The 26,265-nt window shown below is 47.0% G+C and overlaps 1 protein-coding gene across 1 annotated transcript in view; it reads right to left on the reverse strand.

Annotated features, from left to right (window-relative positions):
• Positions 1 to 25,451, reverse strand: part of LOC147010882 (TBC1 domain family member 10A-like) — a 93,893-nt gene extending 68,442 nt beyond the window's left edge. Inside the window, exons 1-2 of the mRNA XM_085858640.1 lie at positions 24,989 to 25,451; positions 8,488 to 8,587 (exon numbers count right to left, since the gene is read on the reverse strand). Of these exons, the coding sequence (XP_085714766.1) occupies positions 8,488 to 8,587; positions 24,989 to 25,212 (324 nt within the window). The 5' untranslated portion in view covers positions 25,213 to 25,451. The remainder of the gene's footprint in view (positions 1 to 8,487; positions 8,588 to 24,988) is intronic.
• Between the last annotated feature and the right edge of the window lie 814 nt (positions 25,452 to 26,265).

Consider the following 26,265-nt stretch of genomic DNA (forward strand, 5'->3'; position numbering starts at 1 on the left):
CGCACTCAGGGATCCGTAGGTAAAATGTACTAGGGGAAAACTACACATGATGGCACACGAAAATTTGACGACTCGGGACGAGTCTGTAAAAAGGGAAGGGGGTAGTGTTGTGGTTACCAGATTCGCAAACCACCATTCAGGTCCCTTAGGTGAGGTATCTCGGTAAGTGCATGTGTAGTTAGGCCCAAACCCGTTGTCTAGTGGGAATACATGTCATTTATATGTGCTGCGACTCTTCAGGATAGCCGTTTTTCTTTTACTATCTTTATTTTGGACCAATCGCCACCATCACAACCACAACAACAACCACCAACCACAACGCCGCTTCACCACAACCGCCATGACCTTTACCGTCACAACTCGCCACCATCGCATCACCGTCATCTCGCGCCACTCATGGGCACCGATGCTGGACTCGTGTAGGGCGCACGTTGAACAGCGTGTACAAAATCACGGATTTTCTGCTTCAAAAACGGATCAAAAACGACACACGCCCACTTTTTGCCGTCCAATCGGTGAGCGAGGGGCGATTTGGCCCCGCCTCCAGAACGATCGATATATGCAAATTTGTGGATCAAAAAGCCTTCACGCCCACTTTTTCTCGGGCCAATGGGGAGCGAGGTGAAAGGTCGAAGGGAGGGGGTCAAAGGCGAAGTTACGGGGGGATAAAAAGGACGGTGTTCGTCAGTCAGAACAAGAGAGTCCAAAAGAAGAGTCAGCAGAACGAGGTCGGAGAGTCAAGAAGAGGAGAGTCGGAAGCAGAGGGTCAAGACTTCGCGGGCGGTGGAGCTGCTCGTCGTGTGCGTGGGAGTCGGAACGGAGGGGACGGAGCGGTGGAAAGGCGGCGACACCAGACGAGGGGGTGCTCGCGTCGTGCAGGAAGCTGCACCCGAGGGAGGCCGACAGCGCGACCTGGCCGAGGTGGAGACGCTCGTCGCACATAATAAAGATCCTCTATACCCCGAGCATCAGCAACCCCCTCCTGTTTCCCCCCGCGCTGAGATAGTGCGACCAAGGGGGCCCCGTTCCCACCCCTGCCAGGCACTGTCCACGAGGCCCGCGGGTTGCGGGGCCATCGCTCGCTCCGCGTCTCATCACCAGACGGGTAGGCCCGACCCGGTCTCGGCCCCAGGCCTACCTCATTCTTGGGGTATTTCTTTTCCTTGGTTTTGGGTATGTGTTGTCGGCGCCGTCTGTGAAGTAGAATTGTATAAGTGTTGCCGTGTGCTCGGTAGTCGGTATTAGCTCTGCACTGTGTTTTCACTTTTATGTTTGCTTTTTGTGTAAATGGAATTGTGTTTTCTTTTTTTGTGTGCATTTGGTGGAATTGTATTTGTGTGCTTTCCGTTCGGTCGCGAATAAATGTGCTTTATTGTTGAACTGTTCTCCCGCTTAAGCTTCGTCTTTTCCCCCATTGAATCCCCATCTTGCTTCACGTAAAGGGTTGGTAGTGGGCTGAATACGCCCGATAATTAATCGAACCGTCGAGGTCGACGATAACACCGCTCGGTTATTCTGATAGTACGGAGCGGGTCGCTTAAGTGGCCCGTGTCCGAAGTCGACCTGCGGCGAGGTGCGATCGCCCGGTCTACCCTCCGCGTGGGTACTTAGGTAGTTCGAATTTGGCGAGCAACCCTATCCCACGCGGGGGCTGATTGGCTCGATCGCGGTGAGACCGAAAGGTCCACCCGTGACTGGTTCCCGGCGTTAGTCCGAGAGGGTCACGACTGGATTGTCCGTCCGGTGGGCGACGTGCCGCGATTCGAGTTACGTGGCCGTCGCACGCCGGCGGGCGCGAATACCGCAACAATATATATATGTATATGTATATGTATATATGTATATATATATATATATATACATATATACATATACATACACATACAGTAGACTAGGCGTAAGTCATCACCATCGGGACCAAGAAAAAAGTGACGACTTAGAAATGTGACGACTTGCACGTATGCAAACATTCATGATGACTGTGGGTGAAGGATGAAGTCGCGCGTGGCCTGGACACGTATGTGTGAGAGCCGGCTATTTCAAAAGTAAAAATAATGCACAACTGTAAGACAACTGGTATACCATCGGTGATGGTATGATGACAAATCACATGACAGTTATCGTGGTGATGATAACCACTCAATGCCTATGTGTAAGTGAGTGCGGTAATGTACAAAACAAGCCAATATAAAACCATGATCGGACTTCAACACGAAGCTCGATCGATCCTTTACTCCTTCGCGAAGTAATCCGTTATGTTTGACTGCCTCAAACTCTTGGGAATCTGGTGCATGAGAAAGGACTCAAACCGGTCATTGTATTCCATGATGTTGTCTGGGCAATCCTCCACCGAAAGACAGTATCGGCGCATCACATCCAGGGCACTGAATGCCTCCCGAATAGTTGGAGGCGCGTTTGGAATCTATGTCTCCCCTGAGTCCTCATCGTCCACGTCACCGTATCGTCGGAGACGTTCTTCACAGAATCCACAATTTCTGCATCAGTCATTTGTTGGGTGCTGCGTAACTCAGCGTCCACGTTAATGTATTTTTGCAATGAGGGTATATAATGAGGGAACCAAAGATTTCAGCCAGTCTTTCCCAGATGTTGGGGAACTGGTTTCCATGGTCGTCATCGCTCTCCTCCATCAACTTCATGGGCGCTGCGATCCGCATTGATGAACCCGACCGAACGGAAGCAGTTCGCGATGGTAACATTGGAGACCTTTCCCCATGCGGTTTTGGCAGCTATCAGGGCATCCAGCAAATCCCATTTGAATGGGACTCCCTCATCTGCTGCATTCTAGCGACGCGTGGCAAGGATTTGGCGGTAGTGAAGTTTCAGATTTCTGATAACGCCAACATCCATTGGTTGAGTGTGACTGGTAGTATTAAGTGGGAGGAAAACAAGTTCTATGTTCTCCAGTTGACATGCAGGGTGAGCGGGGCAGTTGTCAACTACAAACGCAATTTTGCGTTTTTCAAGTGACATACGACGGTTCAATTTCACCAACCATTATTCGAACAGGGCAGAAGTCATCCATGCATTTTTATTCGCTGAGTAGGCCACAGGCAGGTGCTTCACACTTTTGAAGGCTCGGGGATTCTTACTTTTCCCGATGGTGTACAGAAGCAGCTCGTCGGTGCCATCCATGTTCGCTCCAACCAGCAACGTCACACGGATCTTCGCCTGCTTATCACCATGATGGGATTGACCAACGAACCCCAGAGACTTTTCTGGCAGCATCTGCCAGAAAAGCCCAGTCTCATCAGCATTGTACACGTCCCAAGGCTGATACCTTTCCAAGACGTCTTTCAATTTGCCATCCTTCCAGTCATGCACCACTGCCGAATCCACGCTGCCTGATTCGCCGTACTTCTTGACCTTGCCGATTCCCCACCTCACTTTGAATCTATCTATCCAGTGCATCGGCAAGGTCTCGGCATTATCATGCCCGAGGTCCGCAGCGAATTTACGTGCCTTCAGCAGCAACATTTCACCGTCCAACCGAATATTTGGCTGAGCCGACATTTGCCGAAACCAGATGATGAGCGAGTCATCGACATCTTCAAAGGACACACATTTCACGCGTTTCACACTTACCAGCGGCCTCGCGATCTTCTCCACTTGTCCAAATATCTTGCACTTATTCTTCAAGATATCGTTCAATGTCTGCCGTTTGATGTCCAACTTCTCAGCTATGGCTGTTTTCTTCATCAGTGGGTTTGCCTCGCAAAACTGGATAATGTCGTATTTTTCTTGGTAGGTTTTAGTTGTAAGCTTACGCTTAGTCGCCATTGTCCTGCCTGCAGTGCGATCAACGTGTGTACGCAGTTATAAATAGCCTATCACTGACGGTGTACACCAATGAGCGAGCATCATGATTCCATGAAATCGGGATTCTCACGAGGCAGCAGTTCCGTGTGACGAGTTAGGAGTGGTAATTTACTTGAGTTTCCATTACGTGGGAACGGACAACATCTGACGACTTAGATGAAGTGACGACTTAGAGATGACCCTTTATTCATAGGGACTTAACATGAGATAAATTCGGGACTTTTTGACGCTGCCGACTTAGGCGAAGTGACGAGTTACACGCTGCCGACTTACGCCTAGTCTACTGTATATACATATGTATGTGTGTCAGATCCATTATGAGCCTTAGACTTTATATATAAAATAAAATAATTTTTAAAAACCAACATGTGGATAGATAGATATATAGATAGACAGATAGATAGATAGATAAATAAATAAATAAATAAATAGCTGACAAACTAACACTGCAAAATGCCAAGAATGCAAGTAACCCCCTTCTGGTGAAACTCCCAAAATCCATTGTGCTGAATGAATTGGCTGGAGCATTAATGATTCACAGCTTGCACCGCGATAAATTTCCTGGCACATCTTCTGAAAACTTATTTCAAAAACCTTTCACCATATTTTGATGCAAAAATAAAAATAAAAACCACCTAGACCATTTGGGGTTCTCATCTGAACCGATGGTTCATGACCAGGTCAGGTTAGGTATGGGAGCATGCGCTGGAGCAGTACTTTCCTCCGGTACTCCAGGGGCCTCCGTCTGGCCATCCCCCAAGCAGATGCCTGCCCCATCCCCATCTTCTTGAGATGCCAATCAATCTGCTGCAACCACAAGGCATGTCGTCAGCCCATTGGCTTCCTCTACTCACAAGGCTCCCTTGCCGAGAGAATCTGGTGAGCAGGATCAGCGTCAGGAAAACGAGCCACATGTCCATACAGCTGCAGCTGACACTCATGGACAATGCAGGTAACAAATCTCATCTGAGTCTCTCTCAGCAACCGCTTGTTGTCGACAGTCTGACCAGCGAGAGACAAGGATGCTCCAAAGAGACCTGGTACCAAAGAAATTAAGTCGCCATCTCAGATCTCTGGTCAGAGTCCAAGTCTCACATCCGTCGAGCAAGAATGGAAGCACCAAAGACATGAAGACTCAGACTTTCATTCTTCTATACAGGTACCGGCAGTGCCACACCCCATGATCCAGTGAATCCATGACTCCGCAGGCCCGACTCGGACGTCTATTGGTCTCTGGCGCACAGCAAGCAGAGACATGAATATCACTGCCAAGGTAAGTGAATCTCTCAGTGCCTCAACATTCTCACCACAAACAGGTACAGACAGGACAGCAGCATCCAAGATTTCATTGAAAACCTGGATCTTAGTTTTGCCCCAGGAAACCCCTAACCCTAGCAGCTCCGACTCATCATTCAGCACCTCATGGGCCTCCAAAAGGATCTCTAGAATCTCCACAAAGATGACTGCATCATCTGCAAAATCAAGGTCAGAGATCTTGACATTCCCAAACGATGCACCACAGCTTGATCTCTCCGACATCCTCCCCAGAATCAAGTCCATACAAGAGCTGAAAAGTGTGGTGGACAGTACACACCCTTGACGAACTCCAGTAACTGTAAATAAGTTGGAGATGGTATCACCACATCTCACAGCACTCTCAGTAGCAGAGTATAGTTCAGACATCAGATTAATCAGTTTTGATGGCACCCCACGAAGACCAAGAATATCATGCTATATATCATTAAAAAGATGCTTGGTATGACAAAACTTCAATATAGACATAAACAGACACAATTTGAAGGACATTGCCATAAAACAGATGAAAAAGAAAACCACAAAGCTTTTAGTTGTGCTCTCATCAGGTGAAATTCGTACAAAGTGAATGAGGTCCAAGGAAGAAGTCCAATTGACACCGATCAACAAAGTCAATTCTGATTGGACGTTCTCGACTGACGAGTCATCACCTCCCAATGTCTACGTGGGAGGAGCCTGTTCAGTGATCAGCACTCCAATAGGAGGTTGTAGAGTCTGAGCTGGAGCCCTGAGCTGGTTTATGTCTATATATGATCACAAAAAAAAGGAAGATATTTTAAGCATGATATTTAAAAGTTGTGGACGTTTGTGATGCTCGGAACTAATGTCCTTGTAATTAACAAGAAAGGCACTCTGATGTCTCCGAATGTCTGTGTCCTGGATGTGATTTATGTACAAGCTCCACGATGAGCCTTAGATCATTGTATAATAAATAAACGATAAAATAAAAACAACAATAACAAAAAAAAAATGGGTGGGAAGAATTTGTGCTATTATTCATTGTACCCATGTGTTCTGTAATGCCTCTATTCTCAAACCTCTGCCCCATCTTCTATCACAAAATTATTTAGCGTCCTCTTTGCTTTTCACCTAATCAACCACTTGTTGCACTCTTCCTACTTGGCACAACGCCAGAACTCTCAACTTACAAAGAGTCTTCACCAACTCCACAAACCTAACCAACATGCCCTCAGGCTCGGATGAACTCTGCATTGCTGAAAAGGGTTTATATAAAAGCATTCACACATCGGTGACAGTCAGCTGACGTCAAAAAAATATATATACTAATAATAATAATAATAATAATAATAATCACCCACCACCAATGTTCTCCTGGGCATTCTTCCCCCCGCTCTAACCTGATTGTTCACCTATATCAAAGTTCTGCAAGCGAACTTCACAGATCTATCCTCACAGGCTGCTGCAGTAAACCCAGATATTGTATATCTCTCAGAAGCATTGCTCTAAAAGGACATCATGAACTCTCTTGAGCATCTCCCTGGTTATGGCCTCCTCTGCTGCGATAAGCCTGATAGTGATTCCTGCACTTGTGGCAGTGTTGCTATGCATGTTCGTTCCTCCCTTCCCCACAACGCATGCCACCCTACTGAAGTATATTTGGCATTGTGTTGCTCTTTGTCAGAATAAGGTTCTTTCTCCCCTGATTAGACGCCTCTTCAGCAACTAGTCCTAATTCCTGAAGGCACAAGTACTCCAATCCTCAGCAACTGTGCTTGAATTAACACCGATGGTGGGTCCCGTTTGTTTGTCTGTGAGCAGGATATCTCAAAAAGTTGTGGACGGATTAGGACGAAATTTGGTTGACAGGTTGGGTGTATGACGAGGACGAATTGATTACATTTTCGTGAAGATCCGGATTCTAAAATAAAAAAATTTTTTTCAATGATTCTTCACCATCGAGAGATGGGGCCAAAAATGATATATAGCATGTTTAAAAAAGTTGTGGACGAGTTGGTTAGGTGACAAGAACAAGCCGATTCGATTTTGGTACATGTCCGGATCCAAGCTGTTAGTTCCAGATTCTAGTTCAATCATGCCTCCTCTCCTCTTTCACAGGTCCTTTTTCGACGAGCAACTTCCTCCATTTTGGAGTAAATCAAAGAAAAAGGGAGGTGGGGGTGGGGGGGGGAAATAAAGTTAAAACAATTAGGAGAGATGTACGAGACTCGTACTACACTGTACACACTCAGAAGAGGAACTTTAGCAAATTTACACATTACAAACAGCGAACAAGGAAAAAGAGAGAGTATGATAAAAATAAAACTAGGAAGTCAAACTCAAACTCAAACAAGTACACAAAAAAGGTTTGTTTCAACCACAGCAGAGATTGGCAACGGTTCGTGCGCATTTACCATCAACGAGCAATAATGTCCCATTATGTATTTCCATTCTCCATACTTGCTTGCATCTCCCCATTTCTGTTGCCATTTTTGAAATTTCCTGACTTGGGGAAAACCCCCGAATAAAAAAAAAAAAAAAAAAAAAAAAGTACCTTCATGTAGCATCAAATACCAAAAATAAACACATCTGCCAGCCTCTCAAGGGGATGCTGTAATTGCATCCACCCCGATCAAGCCAAACGCCAAAGGGGCTTCAAGAAACAAATGATTAGAGAGGCATGCAAAGCGAACACAGCAAAGCAATTCATTTGACAGGTGATGAGCCAACCAGAACATCCAAAACTTCTCGACCAAAAAAACTAAATTAAAATTAAAACATCGGTCCAATCTCCCCCTTTATTTATGCTGCGCCCTACTGCGACATTCCGATCAATAAGCTGAACCACACATCAAATAGTCACCCGTTGACGTAAGCATTACACTGTTGCAAAAGTTGCCATTGAATGACTCATGTGATAACACAGGGATTGTCATAACAAAAGAGCAATTGCTTGGCAGTCTACACACTCAGTGTTCGTCATTTTCGATTGCTGGGGTCGACCAACCACACCATGCCAGGGTCGAACTCGCTCAGAGTTGGATAATAATGGCCAAAAAGTATATGGCCTGTAGCCTGCATATTTCCCCAATAGAGGAAGTCATAATGATGCAACCAAAACTTCAAAATGATCCTTTGTCTTTTAAATGACCTTGCTGGGGTTGGCGAAGCCTTCTCGCATCATTCCGATCGATGTACAGGAGTTTATGTTGCAGTTAAAATTGCAATTATTCTCTTACACAGACGTCACAAACAAAATGCACATAAATAATAAAACAAAATGTTCACAAAGCTCTTGGTTGTGGCCTAAATTATGATTTAAGAATATCACATTAGACATAATGAAAGCTATCCAGGGACGACCAAGAGAACTCTCACCTTCTGGTAGCGTTTGGGCATCCACTTGTCCCAATTGTGAAGCATGTCGAGCCACTTGAGCTCCCGTTGACGCATCACCCCGATCTTCCAGGCTTCTTCACTACAAATTTGTACACACAAACACGCAAAAACAAAACAAAATCTAAAATGGCTTCACATTATCAATACATCTGAAAACTGCAGCCAAACAAGATCGTGTAACTCCACAAAGCCAACTTTGGGAACACCAGATGCTTTAATATTAGAAAAGACGAGATGGCACTCGGTAGAGCACAAACCTCCATCAGGCTAAACAGTTTAAGTTTTGTAGCCCACGGAGAGGCCAGATCTGCATCTGGACCTTAAACAAAATCTAATCAGCTTATTCTTGTCACCTACCCAACGCGTTCACCAAGTTTCATCCAAATCCGTGAATAACTGTTCAAATATCATGTTGTATTGTTGCCGATTTGGAAGCTTACTGCACACAACAGCCAGGTCCTATAGATCAGCTATATCGGTAAGTATGTTTCGAGTTAGGGTCCGTCCTATGTTTAATGGGTGACTAATTGTACGTGCGCTGTGAGTTATTTTGATAGTTAGGATTTAAATTACCAACAACGACAACGACACGTGCCTTTGCTTCCTTCCACCATCATCCACCGGAACCATTGCACGCGTGCGTGTCAGCACGTACGTGGGCAGAGTCCAGTGTGCGAGACGGGGTTTCGTTGGTGTGCTGGCTTCGCCCCAAACATGGGCACAAGCGTTACGCTCCGGCTTCGCCCCAAATACGGGCACAAGCGTTACGCTCCGGCTTCGCCCCAAATACGGGCACAAGCGTTACGCTCCGGCTTCGCCCCAAATACGGGCACAAGCGTTACGCTCCGGCTTCGCCCCAAATACGGGCACAAGCGTTACGCTCCGGCTTCGCCCCAAATACGGGCACAAGCGTTACGCTCCGGCTTCGCCCCAAATACTGGCACAAGCGTTACGCTCCGGCCGCCCCAAATACGGGCACAAGCGTTACGCTCCGGCTTCGCCCCAAATACGGGCACAAGCGTTACGCTCCGGCTTCGCCCCAAATACGGGCACAAGCGTTACGCTCCGGCTTCGCCCCAAATACGGGCACAAGCGTTACGCTCCGGCTTCGCCCCAAATACGGGCACAAGCGCTACGCTCCGGCTTCGCCCCAAATACGGGCACAAGCGCTACGCTCCGGCTTCGCCCCAAATACGGGCACAAGCGCTACGCTCCGGCTTCGCCCCAAATACGGGCACAAGCGCTACGCTCCGGCTTCGCCCCAAATACGGGCACAAGCGCGACGCTCCGGCTTCGCCCCAAATACGGGCACAAGCGTTACGCTCCGGCTTCGCCCCAAATACGGGCACAAGCGTTACGCTCCGGCTTCGCCCCAAATACGGGCACAAGCGTTACGCTCCGGCTTCGCCCCAAATACGGGCACAAGCGCTACGCTCCGGCTTCGCCCCAAATACGGGCACAAGCGCTACGCTCCGGCTCGCCCCAAATACGGGCACAAGCGCGACGCTCCGGCTTCGCCCCAAATACGGGCACAAGCGCTACGCTCCGGCTTCGCCCCAAATACGGGCACAAGCGCTACGCTCCGGCTTCGCCCCAAATACGGGCACAAGCGTTACGCTCCGGCTTCGCCCCAAATACGGGCACAAGCGCGACGCTCCGGCTTCGCCCCAAATACGGGCACAAGCGCGACGCTCCGGCTTCGCCCCAAATACGGGCACAAGCGTTACGCTCCGGCTTCGCCCCAAATACGGGCACAAGCGCGACGCTCCGGCTTCGCCCCAAATACGGGCACAAGCGCGACGCTCCGGCTTCGCCCCAAATACGGGCACAAGCGCTACGCTCCGGCTTCGCCCCAAATACGGGCACAAGCGCTACGCTCCGGCTTCGCCCCAAATACGGGCACAAGCGTTACGCTCCGGCTTCGCCCCAAATACGGGCACAAGCGCGACGCTCCGGCTTCGCCCCAAATACGGGCACAAGCGCGACGCTCCGGCTTCGCCCCAAATACGGGCACAAGCGCGACGCTCCGGCTTCGCCCCAAATACGGGCACAAGCGTTACGCTCCGGCTTCGCCCCAAATACGGGCACAAGCGCGACGCTCCGGCTTCGCCCCAAATACGGGCACAAGCGCGACGCTCCGGCTTCGCCCCAAATACGGGCACAAGCGTTACGCTCCGGCTTCGCCCCAAATACGGGCACAAGCGCGACGCTCCGGCTTCGCCCCAAATACGGGCACAAGCGCGACGCTCCGGCTTCGCCCCAAATACGGGCACAAGCGTTACGCTCCGGCTTCGCCCCAAATACGGGCACAAGCGTTACGCTCCGGCTTCGCCCCAAATACGGGCACAAGCGTTACGCTCCGGCTTCGCCCCAAATACGGGCACAAGCGTTACGCTCCGGCTTCGCCCCAAATACGGGCACAAGCGTTACGCTCCGTCTTCGCCCCAAATGCGGGCACAAGCGTTACGCTCCGTCATCGCCCCAAATGCGGGCACAAGCGTTACGCTCCGTCTTCGCCCCAAATGCGGGCACAAGCGTTACGCTCCGGCTTCGCCCCAAATGCGGGCACAAGCGTTACGCTCCGGCTTCGCCCCAAATGCGGGCACAAGCGTTACGCTCCGGCTTCGCCCCAAATGCAGGCACAAGCGTTACGCTCTGGCTTCGCCCCAAATGCGGGCACAAGCGTTCTCTCCACCCAATGAGGGAGTGCGCACGTGGGATAAGAGAAGCGCGCGTGGGATAAGAGAAGCGCGCGTGGGTCAAAACTAGAGAGTTAAGAATTGCCTTTTGGTCTTCGGTCTTCGGTCATCTGGTGGTCTTCTGAAGCCAGTCGTCGCCTTCCTGGGGTCCCGCCAACACAGCATCTTCTCTTGTGGCCTGTGTGCTTGCGAGCCTATCCCGCGAGGATTGCCTGCCTGGGCTTGGAGCGGCATTGTGTGGCGGGTTCGAGTCCTGCCACACCGGATCGTCGAAGACCGCACGAGGCGGGAAGGTCCGAGAATAGACTCCGACCTCCAATAAAGACCTGATGGGTCCGTTTCTTTTTGGGTGTAAGTGTGTGTGTGTGTGTGTGTGTGTGTGTGTGTGTGTGTGTGTGTGTGTGTGTGTGTGTGTGTGTGTGTGTGTGTGTGTGTGTGTGTGTGTGTGTGTGTGTGTGTGTGTGTGTGTGTGTTTTTGGTGCCAGTCTATTAAGTAAAACTGCATAAGTGCTTGTACATAAATTGCTATTCCTTCAGTATTCGGTTAACTCTTCCTTCTTGCATGCTCCCCTGCCCCATTATAAATAAATATCGCTTTTGTTGAATGTTCCAGCTCGTTTCTGTGTTTCTTTCATTGGCTTGGCACGGTGTGTATTGAGAAATAGCGAGGCCGTAAATTGCTCATTTGGTCCAACGGGCCTTGGTAATCTCCACTCGGGTTACACACGGTTTGAGCTCGGCAACGACTCGTTCCGCTCGAGGTCCGTCGAGGGTGTGAATTCCCCGGTAGCTTTGTCCGCGTGGGTAATTAGGTATATTGAAGTTTGGCAATTGACCCTACCCCACGTGGTCGAATTATTGGTGATTCATGGTCCAGTAAGAACCCGTGCCTTTCGGACTTATCCGAAAGGCACGAACTCAATTCCGGTGTGTTCTGTGGAGCCGACTCCACTGCTCCCTCTAGCGGTCGTGCTCGCCACCGATACCCTGCCCCTTAACAACTTATCATTTTGACCCTATCTCTCAATGGAGAAGAATCTTTTTTTTAAATTAAAATTCTTGCATCCAGATCCAGATCTTCACCAAAATGGAATCAATTCTCCTCGACGCACACCCAACCTGTCCACAAAGTTTTGTCCGAATTTGTAGATAACTTTTTGAGATATCGTGCTCACACAGACAACCAGACAGGGGCGAATACATAACCTCTGTCCACTTTCAGTGGCGGAAGACACTAGTTTTATCTGCTTTATGAAAAACAACCAAATCAACATCTCAAATAAATCAAACAAATATGCCACAACCCTTCACAAACCATTGGTGATGCCGAAGCAGTTCCTGGGCAAGTGTTATGTCCTGGGTGGTTTGATGTTATCTTCCCAGGAGACAATTAGGGCAAGAATTTGGAATTTGGCTCGAGTGCCGGCAATAATTCGCCTATTCTTCACGAAAGACACAGTGGGATGTTTAACCTCCATCAATGACCAGTGTTGGTAGATGGGTCCTCCGGCTCAGTGTCCTTCTCATGGAAGGCACACACCTTGATGCATCGCTCTGCACGCAAAATATGAGGGTGACAGCTTGCAGCCGGGTTGAGGTTTGAACCCAGGATACACAGACCAAAGGCAAATGTACATACATCCAAGCTACCTCAAGCCTTCTGGTTTATTCAGAGATTACACAAACTAAAGAAAGCCTTGAGGAATAAATGACTGATGCTCAATGCAGGTAACATCATGCTCATCCAAAGCCATATTGTAAGAAAATCTCGAGAATAGGCTGGACGACTGTGCAACATCCACCATACAGTTCAGGTCTGGGCCCAAACAGACCCCGAAGGACAACCCAAATGAGCAACGTTTTTCAGATGATGTTCTCCTCATACATGCTGTAAAATCATGGTTCAAATATCTGGACAAGCAGTTTTTCCGTGACCGATTTTAGGCACGGGTTAATTGGTGGGAGAGACATGTTACTCTTGAGAAAAGTTGTATGAAAATGTTACCCATTCATGAATAATTAAGGAACACGTGGACAAAGGAATACATTGCGTTACTGTATCATTAGAAATAAAGTTGTTATGGCCCAACAAGCAATCCTTATTGTGCAACCATTGGATATATATAAAACAGTATATATATATCCAATGGTTGCATATGAGTATGCAGAAGGATATTGGGAGAATGGACAGTCATACTTTTACAATAATTACAATGTACATATAGGATCCGAATATCATCATTGAGCAGTGTGTTCAAATGGGAACATCAAGATGAACCAGCCCAATCAAATCTAGAACATCAAACAGAAAATTGGAAATTTTGGCAATTTTCCCAATAATTCCTGTGGAACAACCAACTCTTGTCCATATTTAATCACAAAATACATAGATTACATTAGATTATGGAACCCTAACAGTTGTGGACAAGACATGGACCTTCCCAAAATTACTGGGAAAGCCACAAAGTTTGTTTCTGCATAAAATGATGCTTTTTCCCCACATAAAGATGTAAAGTGAGAATTTTGATACTGATCAGATCTCAGAACTCAGTTTTTAAAATTCCACTTTTGTTTTACATCTATGGCTACAAAATATCCCCATGATATCGTGATGGCCTTTGAACCATCCGATTGTGGGCTCTGTCTTGGATTCGAATTAACCAGGTTTAAAAATCGGTCTCCAGGGATGTTACATCACAGCAGATCGTTCCGAGGGTGTGTAAGGTTGGCTACTTGACTGCAAATCATGTGGACATAATTGTCCTTTTGTCAGCATGGCCTATGGTTCTGCAAAATTCCACCCAGAGTCCAGCGACTGCCACATCGAACATTGCCAAGTTAATTGTTAGTCAATGCAGAGACGGTTAACAGAGACGAGTTGCTTGCCGAATGAACATATTATGAAATTGTTAAATTGTATACATTTTTAAAACACGCAGCAAGCTACCTCTTAGTTCCCATGAGCACCACCGCAAGACATGAACTGGAGAAACTAGGGAGCAGGGGGGGTGGGGAGGAGGAGAGGTGGTGCAGGCAACACAGGGTTGTCTCTCAACATAAACTAGATAGACCTGTTCTAATGCTGCTCAGCACACAGTTAGCCATGGCAACACTGCCTGAGGCAAAAGCAGGGTGTGCCATTACTCTCTGAGGACTTGAAATTTAAAAACAAGCCGAACATGTGTGTTGTGGAGCAGTCTTTCCACATTCTATGTAACACAAACTTTCCTGCACAATCATCACTGTGGGGGGCGGGGGGGGTGGGTGTAAAGGGAAGCTGAAGTTTTGGGCATTTGCTCTCCGTTAGAGCGAGAGTTGAAGGATCCTCATTTGCTCCGACAAAGGGTTAATGCCCGAAACGTCAGCTTTTCCTTGCTCCCCACGGAGGTTCACATACCTCAATCAATGTTCTGTTGATTCAAAAGTCAATAAATTGTTTTATCAGTTCACTGACGCAGATCGATGCAAGCCTTCACTATCAAAACTATTTCTTCATTGAAACAGGGCATTTCAAAAAGGCTGGAATCATAGAAAATATTTCAAAAAATTTTTTATTTTTATTTTGGATGAGATGATGCCTTTAAGGTGTTTAGGATGTCTTGTACAGATATAATGCCCCCTACTTAATCCAGCTCTAATGCCACTCAAGTTTTTCCTTTGGGGACAGCAGAAATCAGTGGTTTATACCATGAGACCACTTACTATTGAAGATCTAAATAATGAAATCAGAAATGAACATTTACAAAATTGGTGTCAATGTTAAGAAACATTCACATAAACCTACATACACTTCAATAATTGATATGTGTAAGCATTGTACAGGTGTGAGCCACGTAAGTGGCTCACAATTTGACCAATTATTATAATAAAATTGTAAAAGAAACAACCCAACAACTCCAGAATTTGGAAACACCCTATACAATGAAATATCAATGAGTTTCAGAGACGATTATCGACAGGTCCTCGTTCCCCTGTAATTTAAAACAATTGAGCTTTGCAAGGGTTTTGCTCAAGTGGTGTTGAAAATCCTGACCAAACAGATATTTATTGCAGGTTTGTGATCTATACAAAGTTTTCAAGCATAACAACAATTTTCGTGAAGATATCTGGAATAATTTTGAAGATAAAGTTGCGACAAAAATGCTTCGAGAGTACGATTAGCTTTAGAACGATCTTCACCTCTCGAGCCACAATGACTAAAACATGAACTTTGGTGCTTAAACTCTGAGGTCATCCATTAAGGGTTCCCAGATAACATCTAACCCTAACAACCCTAACCCTAACAGATAACATCAGCTTTAAATTTAAAAAAAAATACTTAGAGATAGTCAGATTTGGATTGTAACTTTGTCACCACAATTGTCATATTTGTTGAATGATATGAGCATTTCCCCTATTTTAGAGGGTTGCTCGATTGATGGCATGTCTCAATTATGCAAGCATCATCAGTCTTCAAATAAACATTTTTAATGTCATTGTTACCTCCATAACATTGTTACCATTGTAACATTGTTAATGTTACCATTTTAATGTCATTATCATCTGTGATGGATGGAGGTTATGTTTTTGTCCCTGTCTATTTGCGTGCAGGATATCTCAAAAAAGTTATGAACAGATTCTGACAGGTTGGGTGTATGACAAGGAAAAACTAATATGATTTTAGTTAAGATCCGGATCAGAGAATTTTTTAAGCCATTCTTTCACCATCGAGTGATGGGGCGAAAAACAATATACAACAGGATATCTCAAATAGTTACGGATGGATTTGGATGAAACTTGTTGGACAGGTTGGGTATTTGACAAAGATCACCTGATTCAATTTTGGTGAAGATCCGAATCGGGATACAAGAGTTTTTAAATGATTCTTAACCTTTCGAGAGATGGGGGCCAAAAACGATATACTGTACAGCATATTTAAAAAAGGTTGTGGACGAGTTATGACAAAACTTGGTGGATGAGTTGGTTCGGTGACAAGAACAAGCCGATTAAATTTTAGTTCAGGTCCAAATCCAGATCCAGCCTATCAGTGGATACAAAATGTAAACTAATAAGCCTGGCGGAGGTATGTGCTCTATCAAGTGCCCTTCTTGTTCACACATTCTTCATCCTGTCTCTTGGTCTTTTTCCATTTGCATAAAAACTTGCTTTCGCCTTCTTGGGGTCATCCTCTGTCCTTCTGGCAACATGACCAAACCATCTAAGCAATCTTTCTAATTTTATGTCCACACTGCAAATTTTTTGTAGCATCTCCAAGATCTACACTCTTCCACTTATCTTCTAATGAGATACCGCACATCCATTTTATCATCACTGTTCTTTCCATTCTTCCTTCATCCTGTTATACTCATTCCCCAAGTTGGACTACCATACAATAGGAATGGCCTTACACAGGAAACTAACCTTCTAAAACCAATATAAAAAAACAAGCTCAAGTGAGTCAAGGAAGAGTTCCCACACCGCCATCAGGTTGTCAATCAAAATCAAACAACCTCATATCAGATCAACAATTTGGATTCAGACCAGGTCACTCCACCTTGGACATTCTGCTTCTACTCACCCCAAAATGGATGGAGGCCCTCTATGTCAGACAAGAGATCAGGGCTTGCCCTCTGGACATATCTGGTGCTTTTGATGCAGTTTGGCATCCTGCCTTACTCTCCAAACACTGCCTATGGCATCCAAGACAAACTCCACACATGGCTTATTGACTACCTCTAATTTCATAGCCAATGTGTGACTCTCAACAGAATCCTTTCTTCTCTCCCTGTTCAGGCTCAAGTACTCCAATGCAGTGTTCTGGGCCCAGTCCTATTGCTGATCTTCATCAATGATCTCTCTGACTCTGGAAAACCCTCTTTACCTATTTCCGGATGACTCCACCTTCTGCCGTGACATATCTCAGCTTTCGGACAGGCAGCCTGCAGTGTCTTCCCTTGCTTCAGACATTGAAAAAAAAAATCACAAGATGGTCAAACACTTGGAATATGTCTTTCAATCCTGACAAATGACACTCTCACGATCTCTCCCAAAAAGGGCAGTCTTCCAAACAATCTGCTTCAGGAAGTTCAGTTCAAACTCCTGGGTCTCACTATCAGCCATGATCTTTCTTGGGCAAACCACATTTCAAAGTTGGCCTCCAAAGCCAGCAGCCGACTGAGCATCCTCCATCTTACAAAATCCATCCTTGACACACCTGAACTCCTATCCACCTACAAGGCTTTCATCCACAGCCAATGCCATGGAAACTAAGGCCTTCACGATTATTTGAATCTCCCGCTATTAAGCTGAGTCTATTGGTATATAATATGCCATCATAGACAGGTCAGTGGTCTCTCTGCCTTATACCACCACCTTTCTGTTCTTGCACCCTCTGCTCTTTCCATGCTTTGTCTCCCCCCCTCTCCACCCCCGCTAGTTTCAGGGCACACACAGTCCACAATCAACCTCCTTCTGGTAAAACTAACGAAATCCAGGATCACTGCTCACCTGCACTCATTTGCTCCTCTTTTTTCCCCACCTGTGGAACCAACTTCCACATTCTCCCTTCCAGGTCTTCAAGACAGCTGTTCACCATCATCTCAGATCATCCCCATCCAAAACCATGACCTCTTCTAAACTCATTAACCCCACCCAAATCCTTCCTCCTTCTAAATTTCCAGTTTTCCCTCTTGAGTCTTTCCTTCTGTATACACCTTGTCCACCCCAGACATCCTTTCCTACCCCTCGTTCCTCTCTACACCCATTGTTTGTCTCAATCTGCCTCCATCTTGGCCAACAACTCGGCTGTTGGTGTTTTCACTCCCCCTCCCCCATCCTCTCAATTATTCCTTGTGTCCTGATCCATTCAGTGTACCAATTCTAGATCTTCCACAAGCCTCAACTCTGGACACAAAAAAGGGGGGGGGGGAGGAAGGGAAATCCTCAGCAAAACCATTTGGTCTGTTCGCTATGCTTTTAACCCAAGCCACACATCCAATTACATTAATCTGTTTGTGACCAAACTCCAATGGTCTTCATTTGCAAGATCTTTGACAACTGTTCAAAATCCAAATTTACATGTTGTGATTGTTAAAAAAATAAATTAATAAAAGTCGAGGGTCTGGATTTGCTTATTCAAAAAAGACGAACAAATGGACACATTTTGGACTTGGGGAAGCATAGTTCAACAGGATGGGGCATTTACCTTTGGATTGTCGAGCTCCTAGGTTCGATTCCTGTCTCAACTACAAACTCTCAAATTGGTGCTTCTCAGGCAGGGTGGTGCATCAATGATTGCACCGTCCCTTAGATGGATGTTAAGCCGGATGTCCCGTCTGCTGGCAATAGCCGGTGGACGTGAAAGAACTCACTGTGTAACTCACAAAAGAGTAGGCGAGTTATTGCCAGCACGCTGAATTGATTCCAAATTCCTGCCACCCTCGGTCGAATGCCAGGCCTGACCAAGAATGGGCCCAAGGCACTAACTATATGAACTCCAGCCTTGAGATTTCCACCGAGAGCAACACGATAATGGCACGAGTGGAGGAAATCAGAAAGTCGGGTATGATGATGGCCTTGTATGTCAACTAGAGAGCTTGGAAAACAGGCAGTTACCAGACTGTGTCAAATGCCCAGATACATCTAGGGTGATGGTCCTGACCTCTTGTTTCAGATTTGAAGCCTCACATCATTGATGAGAGAAGAGATTTGGCCCAAATACTTTCCCTGGGCAACCCCGCAAGTGGGTGGGTACTGTAAAATTGGAACCATTCAAGAAGTAGTACATCGTAATAGAGATGAGTAAGTGAAGAACTTCACATATGGCTGACCTAACCAAATGAGTGTGCTCTCTCAAGGTGAGGTCAAACGTGAGAACAAATGACGCGAGGTGAGTGGATTCCCCATATAGAACACACACCCAAACACAAATAGCATAAGACAATTATTACAGTATTGGGAAATTGCTCTTGATGCACGTCACACCCATACAGAGCAAGTCAAAAATAACAAAACCTCAAACTCTATGGCCATCAATTCTCCATTTCCATAGCAAAATGTCTTAAATACATCACAAAGCACCATCAATCTGGACCAAATACAACAAAGTTTAGGCAATTACACAGACATGATGGACCAAATGGCCATTCCCTGAACAGTCATTTCGACAACAGCACAAATAATTTAACTAAAGTGTTTCACACAATGGACACCATTCTTCATCCAAGGATAGAATATAAATAAATAAATAAATCTCAGAGGAATACTCTTTTGTACGCATCCATCAAGGAAATGACATCTCGTGTGTTAACGACTACAACTTTGGAGGTGAAGCCATCGAGAGGTTGACGATGGAGGAAACGACAGCACCGTTTATGCAAAATAAATAACAGCAAAATGTTAACTAACTAGCTGGTTAATATTACTACCCACATACTGGAGGTCCATGGAAAAGAAAAAAAGAAAAAAGAAGAATATCACAACTGTAATTTGGAATCCAAAGCAAACACAAACTCTAGTTTTCCGTCGTCTTATTTTTGCTCTCAACTGTTTGGGTAAAACAGAAGATGAGCCAATTTTATATCAAGAGCACTCAAACCAATATTGTTAACATATGTTTGGGAGGGTGGGATGGGGGTGGTGTCGGAGGGGGGAACAGGACTGGGGACCTACATTAAAGGTGGAGCTTTTTGGGGAAGATTTCCTCATTGACAACGCACAACAAATGATCACCCAGTTGTGGCAAACAAAAGACAATGAGCTTTTGTTTTCACTCGAGGGGTGTTCAAAAAGTTGGCGGAATGAAATACTCACAAGTGTTCAAAAATTATTTAATCCACCGACATTACTCCAATTCACAAGAAAGGAGAGATCCTCTCAATTATACACCAGGAAGGTTCCTCACAATTACAAGCAGTCATGGAATCCATCATCGCTGTCAATGTCAAATCTTTCCTCTTATCAAACAGCCTGATCGCTGACCATCAGTTTGGATTCTATCGCAGTCATTCAACTATGGACCGGCTTCTGCTCTTCGCTCAGCAATGGTTTGATGCCCCAAAACTCTAATAAGAGGTCAGGACTACCACCCTGGAGGTATATGGGGAACGTGACGTTTAGGTATCTTATCTGTTCTGCTTGACAAGCTCTCTACCTGTGATGTACGAGGCCATCATCACACCTGGCTTTTTAACTTCCTCCACTCATGCAGTTAACACGTTGTCATCAATGGAACTCTCAACACTCATGCGCATCAAGGTCATGTCTTAGGCCATCTTGTTCCTAATCTACAAAAACGCTTTATCTTGTGCTCCAGAAAATCCTCTCTTCCTTTTTGTAGATGCCTCCACATTGTTATACAGTACCACCATCCCACTGATAGGCAGGCAGCTGCTACATCACTCTGCTGATCTGTTAATTGATTGCATGCTAATCTGACAAATGGAACACGTCTTTCAGTCCTGGAAAATCTCACACTTTCGCTCCAAAAGGACCATCAAATGAACCAAACTATCAATTTCCATGGTCACTGGTCAGCTACTGGAAGATTCAGCCTCTTGACCTTAAATATCTTCACAATCAGCCATAACATTCCCTGGAATGACCATATAAGCAAAGCTTTCCTCCAAAGCCAACTGCAGACTGAGCATCCTCTATCAGTTTAAGTTATTCCTTGGAAGACAGAAATACAACCTACAAGGTCTTTATCTGTAACATAATGGAGTACTACTCTCCTCTATAGGCTGGTACTCCATATCTCACACACACACACACACACACACACACACACACACACACACACACACACACACACACACACACACACACACACACACACACACACACACACACACACACACACACACACACACACACACACCGAGATTCTATGGAAGCTTTCAACATTATTGGAATCTCATGCAATGAGGCTATAGCAGAAGGCCTGTTTATTTATTTATTTCCTCTCTTCCCTCCAAAATGCACACATCCTTCCAGTAACCCCCCCCCCCCCTTTCCGAGCAAAAGGGGCCGTAAGGTGCACACAAAAATAGGCGATTATTTTGGGGGTGGGGAGGGGGTGATTTCCCTGAGTATCATATGGGGGAGGAGGGTGACCGAGCCACAGTCACGTGATGACATCTTCATCTTAATTTTCATTGGCTCAGCCATCCTGGACATCACTTCAGCATTACGGGACGTGTCAATTGAAAACAACCTTGCTTTCGCTCAAATTCACACAAAATGGCAGAGGTGCTGTTTGAAACATCGAATTGAGGCTACAAGAGAGCATTTCCAACAATAAGCTGGACATTAAACTAGAGGTTTGTAAAATTTGGAGGGAGCTGAAGGGGAACAATAAATCACTGACCAAGCTGTCAGATGCCACAACTTAAAAAAAAATGGTGGCATTGCTCTCATTCACAGTTACATGTTTTTGGGTGGGGTGGGGAGGGGGGGGGTCAGGCGAAACGTCACCGAGCATCACAGAGGGGAAGGGAGGGAGGTGTCAAAAAAAGAGACTACGTATTTTGTGTATTGCTCCAAACTCATAAAAATCCAGATTTTCCATACAACACCCTTTTTGTTCCTTTCCCAAATTATCCCGTTTGTTGAACCAGAAACAGTTACAGTTCAATCACACTCCTCCCTGATGGGCTTCCAAAGCAGGCCGTGCACCGCCAGCTCAAGTCATCCCCCATTTCTACCCACAATCTTTTCTACTTCCATTAACCCAACCAACCAAACCCTCTTACTTGCAGGTTTCTGCATCCCATCCCCAACCCTCTCTTTTCAGGTTTGTTCTCCCCCTTCGTTATTGTATCCCTCTGTGTTGCCCCACTTTCTGTACGTTTGTTTTTTACTCCGTCTCCTCGCTCTTCCAGAAGCCGCAATTTTGTAAAAAAATAAGTTTATTCAAAAACATTCAATGTGGAACTATTTCTCATCAATAATCCCCTTCTGATGAAACTCCCAAAATCCAGGATCATTGATCATCCCCTCACACGCGCTCCTTTTTTTTTTCTCCCCCACCTATGAAACCACCTTCCACATTCTCTTAAATCTCATTCTTCCCTCCAGGTATTCCAACACAGCTGCTCACCACCATCCCAGATCCAAAGCAATGATCTTTTCCACTCTTGTTAACTAACCCTCCCAACGTCAAAACTCTTTCCAAGTTTCCAGTTTTTCCTTCCTGAGGATTTGCACCTGTATCCATCTTGTTCCCTGACCCATGTCCTCCCCTAGCCCTAATGTCTCCACATCTCCCATAATCTGTTCCTCATCCCTGAGAACAAACCTGTTGGTGTGCTCCTCCTCCATTTCTGCTTTTCATTTTGTCCTGTTACATCCTGATCTCTTCGATGTTCTAACTCCTCCATGAGCCTCGACTTTGTATATGCAATAAATACACAAACAAATAAATAAATAAACGGACGTTTCTTGAACTCAAACAGGAAACGTCGAGGAACTTTCTGAGCGCCTCACGTCGTTATTATATCCAACGATGTACAACTCACAACCCAAAAACAACAACAGCAACGGCAAGTAAAAGGACAAAAATCGTAAAAAGGACGAAATTTGTTTTGGGGCTTTAATAATGAGGGGAAACTTATGATGGATCAGCGATAAACGGGAATATCGCAGACACACAGAGAGTGAGGCACGCAGACACAGAGAGAGTGAGGCACGCAGACACAGAGAGAGTGAGGGACGCAGACACAGAGAGAGTGAGGGACGCAGACACAGAGAGAGTGAGGGACGCAGACACAGAGAGAGTGAGGGACGCAGACACAGAGAGAGTGAGGGACGCAGACACAGAGAGAGTGAGGCACGCAGACACAGAGAGAGTGAGGCACGCAGACACAGAGAGAGTGAGGCACGCAGACACAGAGAGAGTGAGGAACGCAGACACAGAGAGAGTGAGGAACGCAGACACAGAGAGAGTGAGGCACGCAGACACAGAGAGAGTGAGGAACGCAGACACAGAGAGAGTGAGGAACGCAGACACAGAGAGAGTGAGGAACGCAGACACAGAGAGAGTGAGGCACGCAGACACAGAGAGAGTGAGGGACGCAGACACAGAGAGAGTGAGGCACGCAGACACAGAGAGAGTGAGGAACGCAGACACAGAGAGAGTGAGGAACGCAGACACAGAGAGAGTGAGGCACGCAGACACAGAGAGAGTGAGGCACGCAGACACAGAGAGAGAGTGAGGCACGCAGACACAGAGAGAGAGTGAGGCACGCAGACACAGAGAGAGTGAGGCACGCAGACACAGAGAGAGTGAGGCACGCAGACACAGAGAGAGTGAGACACGCAGACACAGAGAGAGTGAGGAACGCAGACACAGAGAGAGTGAGGCACGCAGACACAGAGAGAGTAAGGCACACAGACACAGAGAGAGTAAGGCACGCAGACACAGAGAGAGTGAGGAACGCAGACACAGAGAGAGTAAGGCACGCAGACACAGAGAGAGTGAGACACGCAGACACAGAGAGAGTGAGGAACGCAGACACAGAGAGAGTGAGGCACGCAGACACAGAGAGAGTGAGGCACGCAGACACAGAGAGAGTAAGGCACGCAGACACAGAGAGAGTAAGGCACGCAGACACAGAGAGAGTGAGGCACGCAGACACAGAGAGAGTGAGGGACGCAGACACAGAGAGAGTGAGGCACGCAGACACAGAGAGAGTGAGGCACGCAGACACAGAGAGAGTGAGGCACGCAGACACAGAGAGAGTGAGACACGCAGACACAGAGAGAGTGAGACACGCAGACACAGAGAGAGTGAGACACGCAGAGAGAGTGAGACACGCAGAGAGAGTGAGACACGCAGACACAGAGAGAGTGAGACACGCAGACACAGAGTTAGTGAGACACGCAGACACAGAGAGAGTGAGACACGCAGACACAGAGAGAGTGAGACACGCAGACACAGAGAGAGTGAGGGACGCAGACACAGAGAGAGTGAGGCACGCAGACACAGAGAGAGTGAGGAACGCAGACACAGAGAGAGTGAGGAACGCAGACACAGAGAGAGTGAGGCACGCAGACACAGAGAGAGTGAGGCACGCAGACAGAGAGAGTGAGGCACGCAGACACAGAGAGAGTGAGGCACGCAGACACAGAGAGAGTAAGGCACGCAGACACAGAGAGAGTGAGGCACGCAGACACAGAGAGAGTGAGACACGCAGACACAGAGAGAGTGAGGCACGCAGACACAGAGAGAGTGAGGCACGCAGACACAGAGAGAGTAAGGCACGCAGACACAGAGAGAGTAAGGCATGCAGACACAGAGAGAGTGAGGCACGCAGACACAGAGAGAGTGAGGCACGCAGACACAGAGAGAGTGAGGCACGCAGACACAGAGAGAGTGAGGCACGCAGACACAGAGAGAGTGAGGCACGCAGACACAGAGAGAGTGAGGCACGCAGACACAGAGAGAGTGAGACACGCAGACACAGAGAGAGTGAGACACGCAGACACAGAGAGAGTGAGACACGCAGAGAGAGTGAGACACGCAGACACAGAGAGAGTGAGACACGCAGACACAGAGAGAGTGAGACACGCAGACACAGAGTTAGTGAGACACGCAGACACAGAGAGAGTGAGACACGCAGACACAGAGTTAGTGAGACACGCAGACACAGAGAGAGTGAGACACGCAGACACAGAGAGAGTGAGACACGCAGACACAGAGAGAGTGAGACACGCAGACACAGAGAGAGTGAGACACGCAGACACAGAGAGAGTGAGACACACAGACGCCGAGACACACAGACACACAGACACATCTTCCTTACGTAGGCTCTGTGTACTGATTTCCGCCAAGGAAGCCAAAGCGATCGACCCGGCTCGCCACGGCTTCCGAATCCGAATCCTGTGAACTGCCGCCGTCTCCATACCCGCTCAGGTCCACAGAGCACACCGTCCCACTCAGGCTGTCCGCCGGTAATTTGTCGGGCGTCTTCTCTCCGCTCTCCGTCGTCCCACCCGGGCTGTCTGGAGCTGCCTCATCGTTCGACATGTCTGTGCCCCGCTGCCGCTCCACGACGTTTTATCGACACCACACACTTGTTTTTAACCACTTTTTCCACACCACTCGATTGTACCCATCTCTCGTTGACTCATTCGAACCTCTCTGTGTCTTGAGACCTTCCCGAACCAGATCAGATCAGTACTCCAAACTCCATAACCTGAGAACCACCTCTTAAGCAACAGCTACTTTTGTCTGTGCCACGCTTCCGGTCCCGCCGTGCCTCCCCAGACCCCCATTAATACCTTCACCTCCCATTTCCACGACCACGCCCATCTTATCTGCCACGCCGACTTTTCTCTCCCCTCCTTTTCTCTCCCCTCCTCTTCTCTCGCCTCCCCAACGTAAAAGAGAGAGAAAAAAAAGTTCATTTCATTGAATTTACGCGTTTACATCCCTTTGTACATTTATACATCCGTTAAGTAATAGATAAGTTTGTAGTGTGTTGATCGTCCTTTTAAAAACACATCGGATTTCATTTTAAAGGACCTTCATAGTTTTTGAATCCCCTGTCACCTTCACGTCAGGTCAGGTTCGATCTGTGACCTGCTACAGGTACCATGTAAACCTGTACTAACCTGTTCCATGGTCGGGTTGTCGGCGACTAAACCGTCTCCCCCACCAGGTTTCTGGTGAGGAGGGTGTTTGGATATGGACACCCAGCAGGATTAAAAACAACACCTGTCAAAGGGCGGAGGAGCTCCTTGTGAGCCAACGGCCATCCATATCTGGTGCCCAACTGTGTCTGCGGACGTCCTCCTGCAGTTGGGTCACTTCTTATTAGGAGGTTGGTGGCAGGATTTGCACTCCGGCCACCGTAAAACCCTTCATTCCGCAAAACGCAAAAACGCAAAAAAATCTGAAAACCCACTCCGTGGGAGTACCTCCTGTGCAGCTTCCCTTCGCAGGGCAGCTCACCGGATGACGGGATTGGGGCAAAGCCTTCGGGACCCCCAATCTTTGATAGGAGGGAAACCACGGGGTAACATCCCTGGGTCAGATTGCGGGAGAGTGTGTCGGAGTGGTGCTGAGGTGTCGTCCACC

Source organism: Eptatretus burgeri, chromosome 16 (genome assembly GCF_056783735.1).
Source record: "Eptatretus burgeri isolate ZD-2024b chromosome 16, Ebu_testis_v1, whole genome shotgun sequence".
In the NCBI taxonomy this organism is placed as follows: Eukaryota; Metazoa; Chordata; class Myxini; order Myxiniformes; family Myxinidae; genus Eptatretus; species Eptatretus burgeri.